Source organism: Lampris incognitus, chromosome 17 (genome assembly GCF_029633865.1).
Source record: "Lampris incognitus isolate fLamInc1 chromosome 17, fLamInc1.hap2, whole genome shotgun sequence".
NCBI lineage: Eukaryota > Metazoa > Chordata > Actinopteri > Lampriformes > Lampridae > Lampris > Lampris incognitus.
Window position 1 is genome coordinate 20,779,442 of NC_079227.1, and position 18,158 is coordinate 20,797,599.

General features: G+C 46.2%; 1 protein-coding gene across 1 annotated transcript in view; it reads left to right on the top strand.

Moving 5' to 3' along the window:
* wnt3 (wingless-type MMTV integration site family, member 3) overlaps positions 1–16,506 on the top strand; it is a 19,163-nt gene extending 2,657 nt beyond the window's left edge. Inside the window, exons 2-4 of the mRNA XM_056296939.1 lie at positions 8,649–8,890; positions 12,139–12,404; positions 16,027–16,506. Coding sequence (XP_056152914.1) covers positions 8,649–8,890; positions 12,139–12,404; positions 16,027–16,506 — 988 coding nt within the window. The remainder of the gene's footprint in view (positions 1–8,648; positions 8,891–12,138; positions 12,405–16,026) is intronic.
* Positions 16,507–18,158: the final 1,652 nt, after the last annotated feature.

Sequence of the window (18,158 nt, forward strand, 5' to 3'; positions counted from 1 at the left end):
ACTCAGGACCTGATGCTTCAGGCGCAAACCAGCATGAGCTAACATTATTAATTTCTCTTTAATGAAATAAGTTCACTTGCTCAGACACGCATAAGAACGTTTGGCATTCACCGTCAACAATCAGTAAAGGCAAATAAGTTGTTGGCCTTTGCAGATGGGTAAACGTTTCATGAACCCCAACTCTACCCCTGACCTCACCACAACTATTTAAAACGTGACAAGTGTCTCACAGATTTTGTTGCAAACAAATGGACAGTAAATTACATGTGAAACTGTAGCTGCATCATAATGGAATGCTATGATGTGCAAGGTATCTTATTTGTGTGTATATGTGTGTATTTGTAATTGGAAAAGAATTCAAGCAACCCTGCTGGTATCAAGCCACAAAATAGAATCAGTAACAATGCTTGCAAAAAAATGAGCATCGCAAACACAAGAGCTTGCCATGTGGATTTGAGCACAAAGTATGCTCTAAGTATGGCCTTTGAGTACAAGTAACAACAGAGCCATCCAGTCCACTTTACCTTTTCCTCTCCTCGTCTCTCTCTCTCTCTCTCTCTCTCTCTCTCTCTCTCTCTCTCTCTCTCTCTCTCTCTCTCTCTCTCTCTCTCTCTCTCTCTCTCTCTCTCTCTCTCTCTCTCTCTCTCTCTCTCTCTCTCTCTCTCTCACACACACACACACACACACACACACACACACACACACACACACACACACACACACACACATATAGCTTTCCATGAGCCTTTGAATAGTGCCTGAGGAGTAACACATAGGAGGATGGATTGCGACAGTTAGGCTGGTTCTCTCTAATCCCCCTTTCGTTCCATTTTTCTCCCATGCATGTGTGTACCACTTCAAGGTTATATTTTGCTCACTTTAGACACAACAGGGTACATTCAAAAGTTTGAATTGATCTGGCTAAACCAACAAACGTGAACATACTTTGATGAAGCCTAACATTTCACTACATAACCGGCAGGGGAACGACAGGTGATACTCACAGCAGAACGACTGAGAATGAGCTAGCGTACATGTGCGGATATACTATAACTCACAATATTCTCATATTCATCACACACAAATATTCACTACTGCAGATAGTCAGAGGTACTCAAAATGACTTTCAATTTTTCACACTATAAATGGCTAAACGTATTTTATTTCATGTTACTTTTCTGCCGATGTTGTTGAGCTGTATTGAAAACTCAAAAAGACAAAATGTCCACTAAGTGTTAGCAGTGGCGGCTGGTGCATTTTTCTCCGGGGGGTGGGGGGGGGCTATTGGGGCTATACAAAAAATCAACCAAACATCTACTAAGGTGTCACACCAGTGCATTTGTGACTATAAATAGTACTTTACTTATATCCTCTTATTTATGTCTGTGTTTTTATCTGATTATACCTGTGTTTTTGTTTGATTTTAATTATTTTAATCTCTCTGTAATGCACTTTGTTCAACGTTTGTTTGTTACATGTGCTTCATAAATAAACTGACTTCACTTTTTTCACTTTTTAAATAAATGAAAAGGCCTTTATTTGTATTTGCTAAGCTAAATTAACATTTATAATGAAATGTGTTTAGTTAAGGTAAGTTAATGTGCTTCAATTAGTGCAAATTCTTTATCTTTTATAACACAATTCGTTATGTTGAAAGACTAAAGTAAGCGTGAAAGAAAACACAACGCAAAACCCTGAGAAAATCATCTCATCTCATCTTCAGCCGCTTCTCCGGGGTCGGGTCGCTGTGGCAGCGAGCTAAGTAGGGCACTCCAGACGTCCCCCTCCCCAGCAACGCCCTCCAGCTCCTCCTGGGGGATCCCAAGGCGTTCCCAGGCCAGATTGGACATGTAGTCCCTCCAGCGAGTTCTGGGGTCTACCCTGGGGTCTCCTCCCAGTTGGCCGTGCCCGGTAAACCTCCAAAGGAAGGCGCCCAGGAGACATCCTAATCAGATGCCCGAACCACCTCAACTGGCTCCTTTCGATGCGAAGGAGCAGCGGCTCTACTCCGAGCGCCCTGTAAATCGCCTGATTCGTACCGATTCGTGTGTTCCATCTAGCGGCGCCGCCTTTCCTGCGGTGACGGTGTCTGCATGGGTAGTAACCCTAACCGTAGATGAATAGAGATTCACTACTGTTAATCAAAACCTACCGTGCTGTTGTTATGGGGGGGGGGTCCTTTCTGTTAATATCCTTGATCCACTTCTGGCGAACATCTTGGTCCTTTGTACGCCCGGGGAATCTATGTAAAGTGTATGGTCTCTCTTCATGAAGTAAAGGCGTGTGAATTTCGCATTTTTTTTTCAAAGTTGATGTTTGCCACTATTATTGGAGCAGCTGAGAACTGCACAGGTTCTTCCCGAACTTCCAAACATTGTCAAAAATTCACGTTGTCAAAAGTAACGTAACGTAAAAGTAGAAAATTGTACATTTCTGACAGCTTGCGTTCAAACGCAGGTGTACTGTAGGAAAACGCCACCGTAGTAATGGCGATGTTTACTTCCGGTACTTCCCTGGATTCGTGTATCAAAAATAACACACGAGCCAATTGCGCTCGGCTGCCATCCAGTGGTTAATTGTTTTTAAATCAGCGAACTGCGCATGTACAACTTATAACGAGTCAACGAGCGGAGATTCTTGCGCCCCAGGCCCCCCCGGAAATACGCACCTATCGGTAACTTTAGACAGCGTAGAACATTTTTAAATTACACTTTATGTGAAGATTATACATTTTACTCAAATATATCTATAAGTAATTATCCATCCATTATCCAAACCGCTTATCCTGCTGTCAGGGTCGCGAGGATGCTGGACCCTATCCCAGCAGTCATTGGGCGGCAGACAGGGTGAAGGTCTACGATGTGGGGAGGGGTGGGGTGGCGCCCGACTGCGCCTTAGCCAAATGCTATATTCATTAGCATTGACTGTGTCGCAATCGGTAAGTGGTCATTTTGTTATTACAGCGTGGCAACTGTGCGCTTAGAAGTATATGTGGACAATTAGTAGTTGCATTAAAAAGCAGATTGATAAATTTTAGGGTCCACGTAGTTGGCTGTTTAAAGAGTTTGACATTACATTAGTAGGATCGTTAAAAGAAAATGCTGGACCTTGAAAACCATGCAACTGCACCATTTTCCGATTTAGGCGATTGCCAAATGCTGTCAAGCTAAAATTTATAGATGGTTCTCTAAACCGTGCACGACATAGTAATTGTAGATAAACTTTGGCTATAGGAAAGTTATTAAATCTTCACTTAGGATGAGTGTGTTCCCATGCAAGTGCACGCCTAAACCGTGTGTGCGGTTGCCTGTTTGGCAGCTGTTAGATGGTGTTTTAAGGATTTTAGGCTCTCACAGTGACCTACATATGAAAAGCCTGTTCTTGTACAAGTTTGTGTCTCATGGCAACAGTCAATTAACTCAACTCGTCTATTTGATTGAATGTTTGACATTTTTGCTCCTTCAAAAACGGAAGGAAGGAGATATTACAGTCTGGGTTCTTCGTAAAAGGAAAGGGTCAGATTGAGTCACGTCATTACATGGACTTTACTTGGAGTAGGGGGTAAAAGGGAGTTGAAATCAGTCTTACTCACAGACAATTTGTACATATGCCCTGGACATGACCTTCAGATCATCAAGCTCAAGGCTGCCAGGTCAAATGTCACATTCTGCTCAACAGGTTCAGAGGGTCACCCGGTGTTTTTTCTTTTGCCTCTGGACATGACAGATTGTCACACACAAAAAGCTAATCTGTGCAGACGGGTGCTACACTGTCAATCATGTAATACACCTCACCTAGGTCGTCTGTCAGGACGCCCCCCCCCCCACAAAAAGAATAAATATATATAACCCTCATGTAATAGACCTCCCGTGAAAATATCTCCGACATGTTCTTCTCACTACAAGATTTTGAAGTTGGTATCAAGTGATGCTTTCTTAGAGAAAAGCCCTGGTAAAAACCGAGGTGCTCCGTTCTGATCAGTAGAGGGGGACCCAATGGGATCAAGTAATATGAAAAGGGGTTTATTGTAGGAATAAAGGGGGAAATGAGGATGGCAGGCAAGGCAGAAGGTAGAGAGGTGATGGTGGATGGCTCTGCTGAGCTGGATGGTGGTTAGCAGAGTTGAGCTGAGTAGGACAGACGGATGAGGGAGTGAGCGTGGCTGGTTGAGGATAAACTCAAGGGTTTGGTTAGCGAGCAGGCGAGGGCACCGGAGAGTAGTGACCCTGGAAGCACAAGGAAACACAGTAAATACAGGTAATGCGAACAACATGAGAAATAACGTCGAATATGTGATTGCAGAGCAACAGCCTACCACTGTAGTTGCAACGACGATCTGGCAATGAGTGGATGGAAAACTGGAGGAGATGTATACTGTTGAGTTGATGGATGGCAGGTGTGCAGGCTGGGCAGGTGAGGTGAATGAGCTGCAATCAGTAGGGAGCCGGAGAGTGCCAAGGAAGGAAGCCACGCCCACACCACATACACACACATACAGAGACAGACAGGAAAACAGGAGACACCGGGGAGAAGGGAAACACAAGGGAAACAACTGGAGGCATGGCCAGGGCTGTGACATGCACAAGTCCACACAAACCTCATAATGTTTGTGGCAAGTCTTAATTAGGTCCATATCTTATCAAAATCCTGTTTGAGTCATCTTATAAGCTGCTGAAGTATTTTGGCGCTTATTATTTTAATACTGGGAGTGGTTGACACCCACTTCAAGGAGATCACACTCATACAAAACTTGACAAAGTTTTCCTTCAGACCATCACAATGCCATGTGTATGAATTTCCCTTCTTCAGCGAGGTGTGTGGTGGAATCCCTTTGTTTCCTCTCCTTCATGGCTGTGGTTTCCAGTGGCCCTTCATGCGTTCACATCAGCTTGGTGTTGATACTGAGGAACCCCCCCCCATCCCTCCCTTCCAACCGAGTAGAAAACTCCCCCGGGGCAATAGGAGGCCCCATACGGACCTGCCTAGGCATGCACCTGCCAAGCCCTGCAGTTAGCTTCTGCTCCTCTCCTTGTCTAGTCCCCTGCAGCGGATTCCCCCGGCATTCTGCTCCTGCGGAGGTCTCCGCGTCTGCGCTGCTCCCTGGCTCGGTTCAGACACGTCGCTCGTGGCTTCTCAGAAGCAAGACAAAGTAGGCGGGATCAGCATGGCACACATGTGGTCTGTGTGGATATACATGCATGGGTCTATGTGTATATGTGTGTGTGTGTGTGTGTGCGTGAGAGAGGGAGCATTCACGTCTGTGCGTGTAAGATTGTGTCTATTTGCACAATACACCTCATACCCGAAGGCTTTCCCTTCAGGGTTAAGACTCTCATTAGCACCTAGCCAAAAAGATATCCCTTTCATCTCATCTGTCTTTTGCGGCTCAAGTGAGGCACATCCTTTATAAACAAAGTCAAAAAGGCAGGCCAATCCCCATCCTGTTGTCTAAACACGCTATGTCCACCACAAAGCCAAGCGTGGTTAGTTAATTGATTTCATCAAAAGTCTCGTAAGTTGCCAACTAAGCCTGAACGTCAGCAAGTGCCTTGGAAAGGTGGGCAAACTGGTTAGCTCTCTTGGACGAGGCCTCAAATGTGGCAAATGTTGGCAGAGTGGCAGTGGGGAACAGCTATCTCCTCACAGAAGATTTTTCACTTGAATGAATCGGTACATGTTGGTTTCGAATCCTGGCTGTTACACAAGCAGTTTTGTGCCGTGCATCTGGTACTCTGGTCCATCTCGTGACTGAGAGATTAATGGGCAGTAACCTTGCTAACAGACAGTGTAATTATTCTACTTAGTCACTCAGTCACCAGACAGAGTGAAGTCAGCAACTCTTGAACTCAGTGACGTTTCTGGGATTTGGACTGGCAGATGAGCTAGCATGGCTTCGCTTGGATAAACACAAGACAAGAATATGAATGGAGATTGATGACCACTATCGAATTACTCGCTCTCTGCGTCGGAACATCAAATGGTTTGGATTATTAACTTGGATGTGGAATAGCAGATATTGATTTTTTTAAATTTAAAATGCTTATGAAAGAGTTTATGTAAAGAGGGTGTCCTTGAGGCACTTTGCTCAAGACAAATTTTCTTATTGAGATTTACATTTTTGTCTTGTGTTATTATCCGGGTCCATTGTTTTGCTCTAAGCAAAACAAGCTGTCATTGCTGACATTTCGTCAGTCACGAAAAACATGCCAATGGCTCACGAATAGCTCATAGCTGTTTATGCTATCATCATATATCCCATTGTTGCAGGAGCGAGACCTCTCAGCCTCATGTCTCAAGACGTAGTCTCCATTGGCAAGTTTCAGTACCTGCTGTAACAATGCTCACCTGTACTCCAAGAGATCAAAAAAACCAAAAGCGTAAGGGAGGAGGGAGCGGCATTGGGGGCGACTGGTGGGGGCCATATAGAAAGCAAAAGCTCACATGAGCTGTGAACCTATCCGGGGGGGGATTTTTTGCCTGTGACTTCAATGGCTCGGCTTTTGTGTTGGGATGGGGCACAGAGCCGCGCTCATCTGTCAGAGTCAGTGGCTGCCGTGATAGGGTTGCGCCCCGCAGGGGGCCTGAGGTCATCCCGAGTGGCGCTCTGATCTGATCGGCGTCGATTGTTCCCCCATGATCCTCTCATGGCCTCCAGGGCCATGCTGTCCGCCCAGGCTCAGTGGAGTGTTGGAGAGTCTGTTCAATGTTGGCAAGGCCCCTGCCTTAGAACTTAAGATTGACAGTTTGTTCCTCTCTCTCTCCCACTCCTCACTCTCTCTCCTTCTCTTACACACACACTCACTCATCAATTCATATGCACACACACATAAATATAGCTTTGTCTCGTACACTCAGAAGAGTGGAGTCAATCATGAATATGTGGTGAACACATAAATCTAGTAAGAGTCTTCATCACTCAAGTATGTAGGTCAGTATATCAGCTTGTTTGTTTGTTTATTGTACAAGTGACATGCTCAAGAATAAATAAACAATAAGTCAGAGGCACACTGCCTCAGTCAATGTCAGAGCTTCTGGAAGGAATGGTACAGTTTTGTTTGAGCCTGTCATCCCAAGAAGCATGTTAAAACATGGGCATGGCAAACATCATCTCTTCCATCTCCCTTATTTCAGGAGAAAAAAGCAGGCAATTAAAATTAATTACCTCAATGAAACTATAATGGTTTCTGGCATCACAGGCTGATCTCCGTTGTCTCGTTGTGGTGATTAATCCCTGTGTAGGCACATCTACACCAGCCCTCTGGTGAGCCGTGTAGCTTCAGGTATGCCCACTCTATCTGTAACCTGTAACCCCCCCCCCCCCCCCCGCACATGCTGTCACTGCTAAAACTCAGTTCCAGAGGAAAACCACAAATAAATGAGAGAAATGCTGGCAATGTGCTTTTGAGATGTTTTAGATGGCATGGTAGGGCTTTTCCCACAGTGTGGGCTAGACACGTCCTATCCACCATCATATCAGATCATCAGGATCTGCACATACTAACACTTTGGAAAGTCAATACATGCCCTGGTCATGTCCTTGCCCTGGAGTCAGCTTATTAGCTTCTCTACATGCTGGTGGTAGTGGTAGGGGGAAGGAAAGCAAACAAGCAGAGGCACTCTATATACACTGCATTTAGCAGATAAGTCAATAAAACACTCAAATGAGTCATTGCGCTGACACAAAAGAGTGCTTACAGAGCTCATCAGCAACAAGTAATTAATGACTAAATGAATGGCGAGTAACATCAAGTAATGAGGGAAAAATAAACTAGAGGAAAATGTCCACACTGAAGTGGTAAAATGTGAGATCGGTAAATAAAGCGGGGTGGCCTGGCCTCCTCTCTGAGAGCAGGTTGCGTTTTACAGGGGCCTCCTTGGCATATCACCACCGGGGCCATTGTATGACTGAGTTCAGGGAGGACAACTGCTTGTGCTGCGAAGCCTTTACTTTCAGCGCCTTGGTCTATAGGATTTGAAAAGCACTGTCAAAGAGATAGTGAGATGAGAAAGTGTAAATAATTTCAATCTATACGTGTTTAATCAAACAAATCAGCTCAAGAGTTGCTGTTTTTTTAATGCGGCCCCGTGATAGGAGGCTGTGGTTGGTGTTGGGTTGAAGTGATAAGTCATGATCTCTTCTCATATAATGCTGCCCCTTATTTCAGATTTTGTCATGCTGCACCTCCCTAAACCGAATATTTGGAGAGACTGAAAGCAAAGAGAAACTAAAAGATATTTTGCATACACACCCACACCCACACCCACACACACACCCACACACACACACACACACACCTCCAATGGATAGTCTCTCACTATGACAAGAATAAATGGGTTTGTTTTTTTTGCTGACAAATAAAATCTCACCACCAAGATCATACTATGATATGAATGTACTCGGATTAGACTGGTGAAATAAATGACATTTAGCATGATGAAACATTTCTATGGTTTTGATTGGGCTTTGCAATCTTCTCAGTGCATGGCAATAATTTTCAAGAGTTAACTGGCTTACCACTGAGGGGCGCACTGCGTACAAGCAGTGGTAGACGTGCCAGTTTGAGAACTGCTTAGGCGAGGTTACAGTTGTGTCTGGCCTGTCCATCTAAACGAGGCTCCCCTGCTGTTCCCTGCTCCATGCGTCGCAGGTCCCTGGCCCTGGGGCAACAGTACTCGTCTCTGGGCTCCCAACCCATCCTCTGCGGCTCCATCCCTGGCCTGGTGCCCAAGCAGCTGCGCTTCTGTCGCAACTACATCGAGATCATGCCCAGCGTTGCCGAAGGTGTCAAGCTGGGCATCCAGGAATGCCAGCACCAGTTCAGGGGTCGCCGATGGAACTGCACCACCATCAAGGACAACCTCGCCATCTTCGGCCCCGTGCTTGATAAAGGTAAGTTTCCTGCAAGTACCACTATGAGGAAAAAAACTGCTTTGCATGTCATAAATGTTTATCGCTTCATATTCTAATGAGACATATATATATATATATATATATATATATATATATATATATATATATATATATATATATATATATATATATATATATATCAGAGATTAGAGGCTGAGTCTTTAAAAGGAAGTGTAACATAAATGATCTGTTCAGAACATAAATGATCTGATCAGAACCATAATGAGAATTTGTTTTTACATAACGCGTAAGGTTTTAATACCAAGTATTGGACTTGGAGAGCTGATAGGTCGGTAGGATGGTAGGTAGGTAAGCAGACAGACGGAGAGATAGACATACAGATAGATGGATAACAAGTTGCATAAGCAAGACTGGTGCAAGCTGTTACAGATTTAACAGGACAGTATGAGCGCAACTGCTCTCTGGGCTCATGCTGACAAATGACGACTAGGGCAATTATAATCTTGTTCACCTTTTGACTGTGAGAAATAAGCATTGGTGCAAGCACCGACATATTAGTTCACTTCCATCCATCTTTACCTTCAACACCCACCCACCCCTTTTTTTCTTCTTCTTTTTTTTTCGCCTTTGGAGTCAGCGCCCTCATTTTGGTTTTTCCCCAAACATGTGTACTCTCTCATACATGAAAGAAGGTCAGTGCTGTAAATCCATCAGCAGAGGCTCACAAGCACAGCTGACACACTGGAGACATCTATCAGGTGCTTCGCACGCGGAATACTAATTGTCAACCGCTTCAACCCTGGCTGTGTCTTTTTAAACAACCCCTGTAAAGCAGACACAGAGGTACCCAGAATGCACAAGGGGAAAACCGTAGCCAGGACAGAGGGACCCTGCTCAAGGCCCTGCAGTCCTTAATTACAAAGATAGACGTGTGTGTGTGTGTGTGTGTGTGTGTGTGTGTGTGTGTGTGTGTGTGTGTGTGTGTGTGTGTGTGTGTGTGTGTGTGTGTGTGTGTTGCGAGCGAGGATGCTGATTGGAAATGAATTAGCCTGTGTCAGAGGGGAAGGAATCTGGGCAGAACTGGGCAGTGTGAGCCTCCCCAGTTCCTCAGTCAAATAAAAGGGAGAGGGGAGGCCAAATGAGATTACAGGCAATAGAAAAGGGCTGGGGGGCTCTGCTCAACCCCTACTGTGCATGAAGACCAGTGCGCGCCTCACACAGCCCAGCTCCCACGGACGCCCCATTCACACGCCCTTTTGACTCTGTCATGAAAACAGGCTGAAAGGGGATCTCTCTCAACCTAGCCCCGGGTGTGTGCACGGTGCAATAAGGAAGCAAAGACAGAAGGTAGGAGACAGGGAGGAAAGTATAGGAAGGAAACAAGGGAGACACGAAGGAAGGGACTGTGTGGAGGGTGAGTGTTTGACTTGGGAAGTGATGGATGTTTAGAGGAGTTTGGTGAGGGAGACGCCGGGCTACCATCCACCGGCCACCTTAAGCGTTGTGCCGGCTACGGACGATGGCATTGGCGGTGGATGGCTGGGGAAAGCAGGGGGATGAGGCCTGGTGGTGGTGGTAGTGGTGGTGGAGAAGGAAGAGGAGGAGGAGGAGGAGGAGGATGGGATCTGAGCTCAGGGTGTTGGCGGAGGGGTGGCTTGAAGGGGGGCTGGGAGGGTTACGGAGTTTAGGGAATGCCAGCTCCGGGCAGAGCGGGCCTGCTGGGGCGCGAGTCGCTGGGTCCTTTGTGTGGGTAATACAGTGTGACACAAGGGAAACAAAGGCGGATTGATGGGCCCAGCAGGTAGCAGGAGCAGCGCTAGCCTTGGCTAACAGCCAGAGCTCCAGGGACCCATGGCTCACAGGCCCCTGTTGTGGAGGGCCCAGCGAGGCTTGCCAGGGCAAGCTGGGATGCCCAACCTGAGGTGTGTTGTCATCCAATCAAATAACCATTCACTGAGGATTCTAACCTAAAACTGTGTCCTTTTACTGGAGATGCTTCGCAGGAAAAATAGGTTGACAGATTGCAGGAGAGGTTATTTTAGTGTGCAGTTTATAACTAGAAAATATTACATAGTAATTACATTTGGAAGCTGTGTGTGAGGATGCTAAGGTGATGTACCTTTGGTAATACTAGAGACAGTGATTGTGTTAACATTTCCCCTCAATACGAGCCACCAGCCAAATGTTTGTCCATTTTTTCGAGTGAGATGGCCTGCTCTACAGAAAGCTTGTTGGCTGGTCAAGCAGCGGAGGATGCTGGCGATGTTCTCAGTTTGCCAGCCAGCGAGGCCGGCAGTCAATAAAATTAAGTTTCCTACTGTGGAGGGTTTTTCATTCATATCTGAGGAACTAAATTGTGGTGCTTCAGATGCTCTTGCGCAATAGAGTCACCACACACCGGACCCCTCCTCATACCCTCTAGTTGTGTGTACATGTGTGGGTGTGTGGGTGTGTGTATAACAGAGGTGGTAGACTGAAATGGGTGAGCCACGGTAAGTGTGCTGCGATTGTGAAACAATGGTGTCTCGTTACATAATAAGCTGTTGCCTTCAAAGGAGGCGTAACTCCATCCCCTCGGCGCTAAAAAAGAGACAGGCCGACACGCTGCTAGGTTTCACCAGAGGGCCCTGGGCTGTGAACAGGGAGGAGTGCGTGTGTGTCTGTGTGTGTCTGTGTCTGTGGGGTTGGGGGGGACGACATTCCTGAAACACTATCCAGATGCAAAGCAGCGCACCTAAGGGATGACAGGAGGTCACTGAGATCCCACTGAGCATTAGGTCCTCCTGACAACAACCACAATGGGCTGATGTCACTGCAGGGAGTCTTGCTTTAAGGGCCCTTCATGTCTCCTGTAGCACTGTGCCTCCTCCTCTCCCTCGCAACTGATGTTCACACAGGAAAGGCTGCGATCTTAGATATGGCAAATACATGAAGAGGTGGAATTGCTCAGTCCAATGTAATTGACCAAATTTGAATGGAATCTAATGGATTTAGAGCTTCTTTGTTTTTTTGTTGCCTTTTTGTTTTTCAGTGGCACATACTTACGAAATGTTCAGGTATGTGCCTACTTAAAGGTGAAATGTTGTGTTAAAAGGTTTTCTGCCCGAGGGGGGATCCCTTACAATATCCCTCTGTGGATGTTGGTGGTAGTGAGGTCTGCTGTCGTCTTACTCGAACTGTAGATTGACATTCTCTCTCTCTCTTTCTCTCTCTCTCTCTCTTTCTGTCTCCTTCCTCTGCTCTCTTTCTCCTTTTCCGTTTCTCAGCCACCAGAGAGTCGGCGTTCGTCCACGCCATTGCCTCGGCAGGGGTGGCGTTCGCGGTGACGCGCTCCTGTGCCGAGGGAACCTCCACCATGTGCGGTTGTGACTCCCACCACAAGGGCCCCCCCGGGGAGGGCTGGAAGTGGGGTGGCTGCAGCGAGGATGCTGAGTTTGGGGTGCTGGTGTCGAGGGAGTTCGCCGACGCCAGAGAAAACCGTCCGGACGCACGGTCGGCCATGAACCGGCACAACAATGAGGCGGGACGCACGGTAAAGACGACGGCTCACGTGTGAGGGGCTGCTAATCCGCGGTGACTTGTCGTGCTGCTGTAGTCGTAATCAACATATTCATCATCACAAATCTAAAATTCAGACCAAAATCATTAGTCAGATTTAACTTGTCATGTCTGTCAACCTTGAACACGGTGTAATAAACCGTTGGACAAGTTTTTTTTATTTGTAAATGACTAGTATTGTTTTTGGTTTTTTTTGCATTTATCCTTAACTGTTCTCAACTGTCTCCAGAACTGTGAGGGAGTGGCCTCGTCCTGATTAATATTCATGAGATGACATTTGAGTGACAACTGCAGACTGGGTGTGGTGTCATTATTTCATGATGCAATTTGATTGGCTGTATGTAAACGAAGGTACCTGATGACACCATGAGTATCAGGGAAAAAGAGGAGATTTACTACAGAGAGGTGCTTTTTAAAAGAGGGGAAAAAACCTTAAATCTACTTTTTATGCTTTTTTTCATTAGAAAGAGACAGTTCAAAATGCATGACGATGTTAGAAAATATCTGGGAGTCGGTTTAGGTCCGACTAACTGCTCAAAGATCAGCGCTTCAGTTTGAAATACGGTATATGGGTTTTAATAGCTACTTAATCAAAAACATCTGCATTACTGACTTTTGAGGTGCATCGTGGGGCCATTGCTTAGCACATTCTATCAGGTACAGGTATTTAATTGCACTGAAATAAGTTAAGATTTTTTTTGGACCAACTCAGCGCTATTACACAACAAATTAATGCAGAGCACACCCAAGGTACACCCAGCCCCGTAGCCTAAGCAGATGGTAAATGAACAAACTATATGCTCTGAACAATGACCTGATTGTTCAAAGAAACAGAATTATCCAGAAAACGTTGCCGTGTGGGGATTACCAGTTGTACGCATGACAGGCAGGGATTTCAGTATTTGACTTGTGCATGCATTTCTGAGTTTCCACCCGAAAAGTAGCACTTCACTTTGAGTGACTGGGTAATTACTGATCTAAGCAATACCCCGCCCTCTCCGCTTTGCCCCCACACCTCGCCTTTCATGCCTTGCATCCCAATGAAAAATTCCCTGACAGACAAATAACCCGAGTGAGATGAGGGGGAAAAGAAGGGAATCAGCGCAGACTTAAACCGTCACTGGCTGTTGTCACTCCCGGGAGACAAATCGGCTCCCCAAAAGCTTCACTGAGGGGCGAAAAGACAAGACCAATTGGAGCAGATAGGAGGAGACCCCTGAACTGTATTGTGCTGCCAATACTCCTTTTCCTGCTCCTCTCCTCTCCTTTTCCATCCACTTCTTTTCCCCGCTCTTTCTCCTATTCCCCTTTTCCATATACCTTGCCATCCTTCTCCACTGGGCCACCGTGCCTTGGGCGGCATGGTGGCCAAGTGGTTAACGCTGTTTCCTCACAACAAAAAAGGTCCTGGGTTCGAAACCCCAGGCCGTCCTAGGTCCTTTCTGTGTGGACATCAAAAAGACATGCATGTTTGGGTTATTACACCCGTCTGTGCCCCTGACCAAGGCAGTGGCAAGAAATAACTGGAGTTGGTCCCCGGGTGCTGCATGGCGGCAGCCCACTTCTCCTAGCTACACATCTAGGATGGGTTAAATGCAGAGGGTAAATTTCATTTGTATGTACAAAATCACTAATAAAGAGTATTCTATTCTATTCTTACCCTTTCTTCTCTCACTTCCATTCCCCTTCTTTCTCCTAAGCCTGATCCCAGCTACGCCACCCAGCCCTCATGGCATTGTGATGGTTTGCCCCCCCACCCACCCACCCACCCACAAGGGCTTGCAGGGAGGTGTGACTTGCCGTCGGCACGAAAAGCTCAAAACATGATGTCACAGCCCAACTTGCACCCCCCCCTCCACCCCCTGTTCAACCCCTCCTCACCCAGAGGTGCACAGCCACCTGTCTTCCGCCCCAGCTGGGGGAATTCTGCAGCTAAATATAGCCGGCGAATTAAAGCAGAACAAAATCAAAACACAAAGGCAAAACATAGCTGCTGGCGGTGTGCTCATGATGTGACTTCAGAGGGAATTAGCGGGAGAACAGTGCCTCTATACTTCACAGCTGCATGACACTCATAAGTTGCAGCCAGTGGCATGTTATTCTTCTTTTCTTCTTGCTTCTCACTGTATATGGGTTTTCGGTGGTTTTTGCTTGTCAGGGTGAGTCACTGAATGTCTTCCCTGTAAACTGCTGACCCTCAAATTCAAACACATCTTTCAGGGAGTGGACTGACTTGACTGGCCCACGGCACTGAAACAATTGGTATCCAGATCAAAGACACCTAGCTGAACGCCTTGGTTTATACTCTCATCCTAGAACCATTTCCTTACACAAAGGATTCCTATTTGGATTCAGAAAAAAACAGAAGTGGGGATCTAGTGCTAGTGGTGACATCATTTAACCGAACAAATGTTCCACAACTTCAAAGTAAAACTAGTCTCGGACAAGCATATGAATCGTGATTTTTGCCATGTAAACAAGACGGAGAAGTGTGCGTGGTAACTTTTCCCTTATCAGACCTGGCAAACAAAGCATCTGTGATTTAGGGTGACCAGTATATAAACCAGAGAGTAAACCAGTTCTCGAGACTAAGATTTCAAAATTCAAAATACCCATGTAGCAACAACATCTTCACAATATTGTCTTCTCACAATGTTAAAATTTTGTTTTTGTCAGATACAACTGGACCGTTTTAATTGATGAAAACAACTGAATATGTTTAGGAAGGACAGCATGTGCCCATTTAAAAAAAGAAAAGCTTTTAAAAAAATTATACTGAAAGAAAAACATAAAGTAGGTGTTGACAGAAATCGACTGAGGAACGTATGGTCTAAGAAGAACCCTCTCCATTTAGCAGTATCAGAATTATCCAAAGGAGTTGAATCAAGTGCAACTGGACGTGGTATATATCCGTGAAGACGTTTCGCCTCTCATCCAAGAGGCTTCCTCAGTTCGTGCCTTTCTGGCTAGACTAAGCTTGGTCTAGTCCAAGTCCAGCTGCACTTGATTCAACTCCTTTGGATAACCATGACCTGGATGAACGAGAACATTCACAGACAGTATCAGAATTGTTATCAATCCCTAAATATTTCAAAGTCTGTTATACATGACATTTAGGCTACTTTTAACTGTGGTCAAATCAGATTTGTTCCTCAAATCCGATCTTCGGGGCTGACTGTCCACTTTGCTGTTTGGAAGCGAACAGGGCGGATTTGTGCGTTCATGCATCATCAACCTATCTGCATTGGTTGCATTCTCTCGCTCTTCATGCCACAGCCATGTCTTGTCACGGTGCAGAACTCCATCTTCACACAAGACGGCACTGGCGATTGCGGAGGACGCTGATAGATGCAGCCTTGTTTCCTGCTGCTGTCAATGCCAGCATCACATTGGCACGATCTACATCAATGTTATGAATGTTTTTAATGTTGATTTTGATTCGTGTAAATTGGTTCCAATGTGGGGTTTTTTTTTTTTGCTGGCTAGACTTGATATAATCAGAATCAGAATCAGAATATATCAAAAATCTGATTTTAGCATCTAGTCTGAAGATATAGCCTTAAACCAAAGTGTTCTCTCTCTCTTGCGTTTTTCAGACTATCCTCGACCACATGCACCTGCGTTGCAAGTGCCACGGCCTCTCGGGGAGCTGTGAGGTGAAAACGTGCTGGTGGGCGCAGCCTGACTTCCGCATGCTGGGCGACTACCTGAAGGACAAGTACGACAGCGCTTCGGAGATGGTGGTGGAGAAGCACCGGGAGTCGCGCGGCTGGGTGGAGACCCTGCGCGCCAAGTATGCCTTCTTCAAGCACCCCACCGAGCGTGACCTGGTCTACTACGAGGGCTCGCCGAACTTCTGCGAGCCGAACCCGGAGACGGGCTCGTTCGGGACGCGGGACCGCGTCTGCAACGTGTCGTCGCACGGCATCGAGGGCTGCGACCTGCTGTGCTGTGGGCGGGGCCACAACACCAGGACTGAGAAGCGCAAGGAGAAGTGCCACTGTATCTTCCACTGGTGCTGCTACGTCAGCTGTCAGGAGTGTGTGCGCGTCTATGACGTTCACACGTGCAAGTGAGGCGTCATGGGGTGGGGGTTGTTTTGTTTTTTTTCTCCCCCTCCCCCAGAGATACAGAGAGAGACTAGACGGACAGACAGACTGCTGGACTACAACTGCTGCCCCCCCCCCCTTCCCAACACCAGACACACAAACAAGCACATTCATGTCAACTCACTCACTTACATGCACATGTACACACACACACCTAACACAGACACATACGAACGCATACAAACAGGCAGGCGCCGATGGGTTATGGCACTTCAGCAATGAATCTCTATATTTGTGCACTCCCTTTTTTTGGGTGAAGACCCACTCCCCAAAATCCATTTATCACCCATTTCTGTGAAAGTGTCCCATGTGGACCAGAGCAACGGTAGGGCCCGTGCTCACGGAAAGAAGCTAACCGTTGTCCTTAGACATTGTTCCCCCACCCCTGCAACATTCGGCTATGACCTCCCTCATTATTTATTTCCCCTCCCGCACCAACAACACAGCTGTGGCACCTAACCTTTTTTTTTTTTTTTTACCTGTGAGATTAATGCAGTTCAATAGATGACTTTATGACTTTCACTGCTTTCGAATGAAAAACATCCTTTTGTCTAACTAACACCTCACTTCTCCCGGCCCGGCCTGGCTTGACCCAGCCTGTCCCAGCCCGGCTGGTCGACCTCTCTGAGAACTAAACCAACCTCTACCGAACGTCACTTAGTCAGAAAACAGTACTGAACACAGCCCCATGCAGGAAGAAACCACTTTTAACTACTGAACTGAACTCAAAAGAGCAGACCAGCACTTGGAGGTGTTTTTGGTCTTGTCTTCGCAAACTACTGAGCTGATGAAATCCCCAGTTTCACCATCCCCTGCTCACTGACTGTGCAGGTACTTAGTAGACTGCACCAAGTCGCCTGAAAGATATATGCTAGAGCCTGATTTTATAGCCCTGCATTTCTGAAATATTACCATTGGGCTGGGACTGGAGGTATGCAGGAGGGGGCATGTGTGCGAACAAGCATGCTCATTCCATCACCTAATAACCGTACACATGTATGCACTATTCAGCGATACACAACCCGAGGTGGTGAATATTTGGGTATCGTTTATGAGAGTAAATTCATCTTAGCAGGTGTTATGAGTGAGGGCATTGCTCCCATTTTCAGCATTGAGACCCAATCAACCTGTAAACTCAACGGCTTTTAACTTGTGTGAAGCAGAGAGTTTTACAGGAGGCCTATTCATCTAGGGAAACTTTTTTTTGTTGATAAAAATCACAAGAGTATGCTCACAACAAGCACAATTAGGTTCATATATAAGTGAACAGATCATTCTGATGTATTGTTGATGGATCTGTACAGCAACCTCGAGTCAGACTTGAGCTTGCCTAATACTAATTCCGGTCCTAAATCACAGTGATTATTGGGAGATGTGTTTATGTAACGTGCGTTGCAGTTCATCAGGTTTCCCTGTGCTGAGAGACCCTTGTATAATGCAGATCGCTCTTATCATGTGACTCAACAGAAAATTAGAGCGACATGTGATGACATGTGGAGACCAGACAAACCAGAAGGTGGAATGGGTTCCAGGATTTTCTCTGTATTTCACATCGTGTCCTTTAAGAAGATGGTTGGCTTTGGAAGAAACCCTGAACTTGAACAGGGAACCGTTTTTGC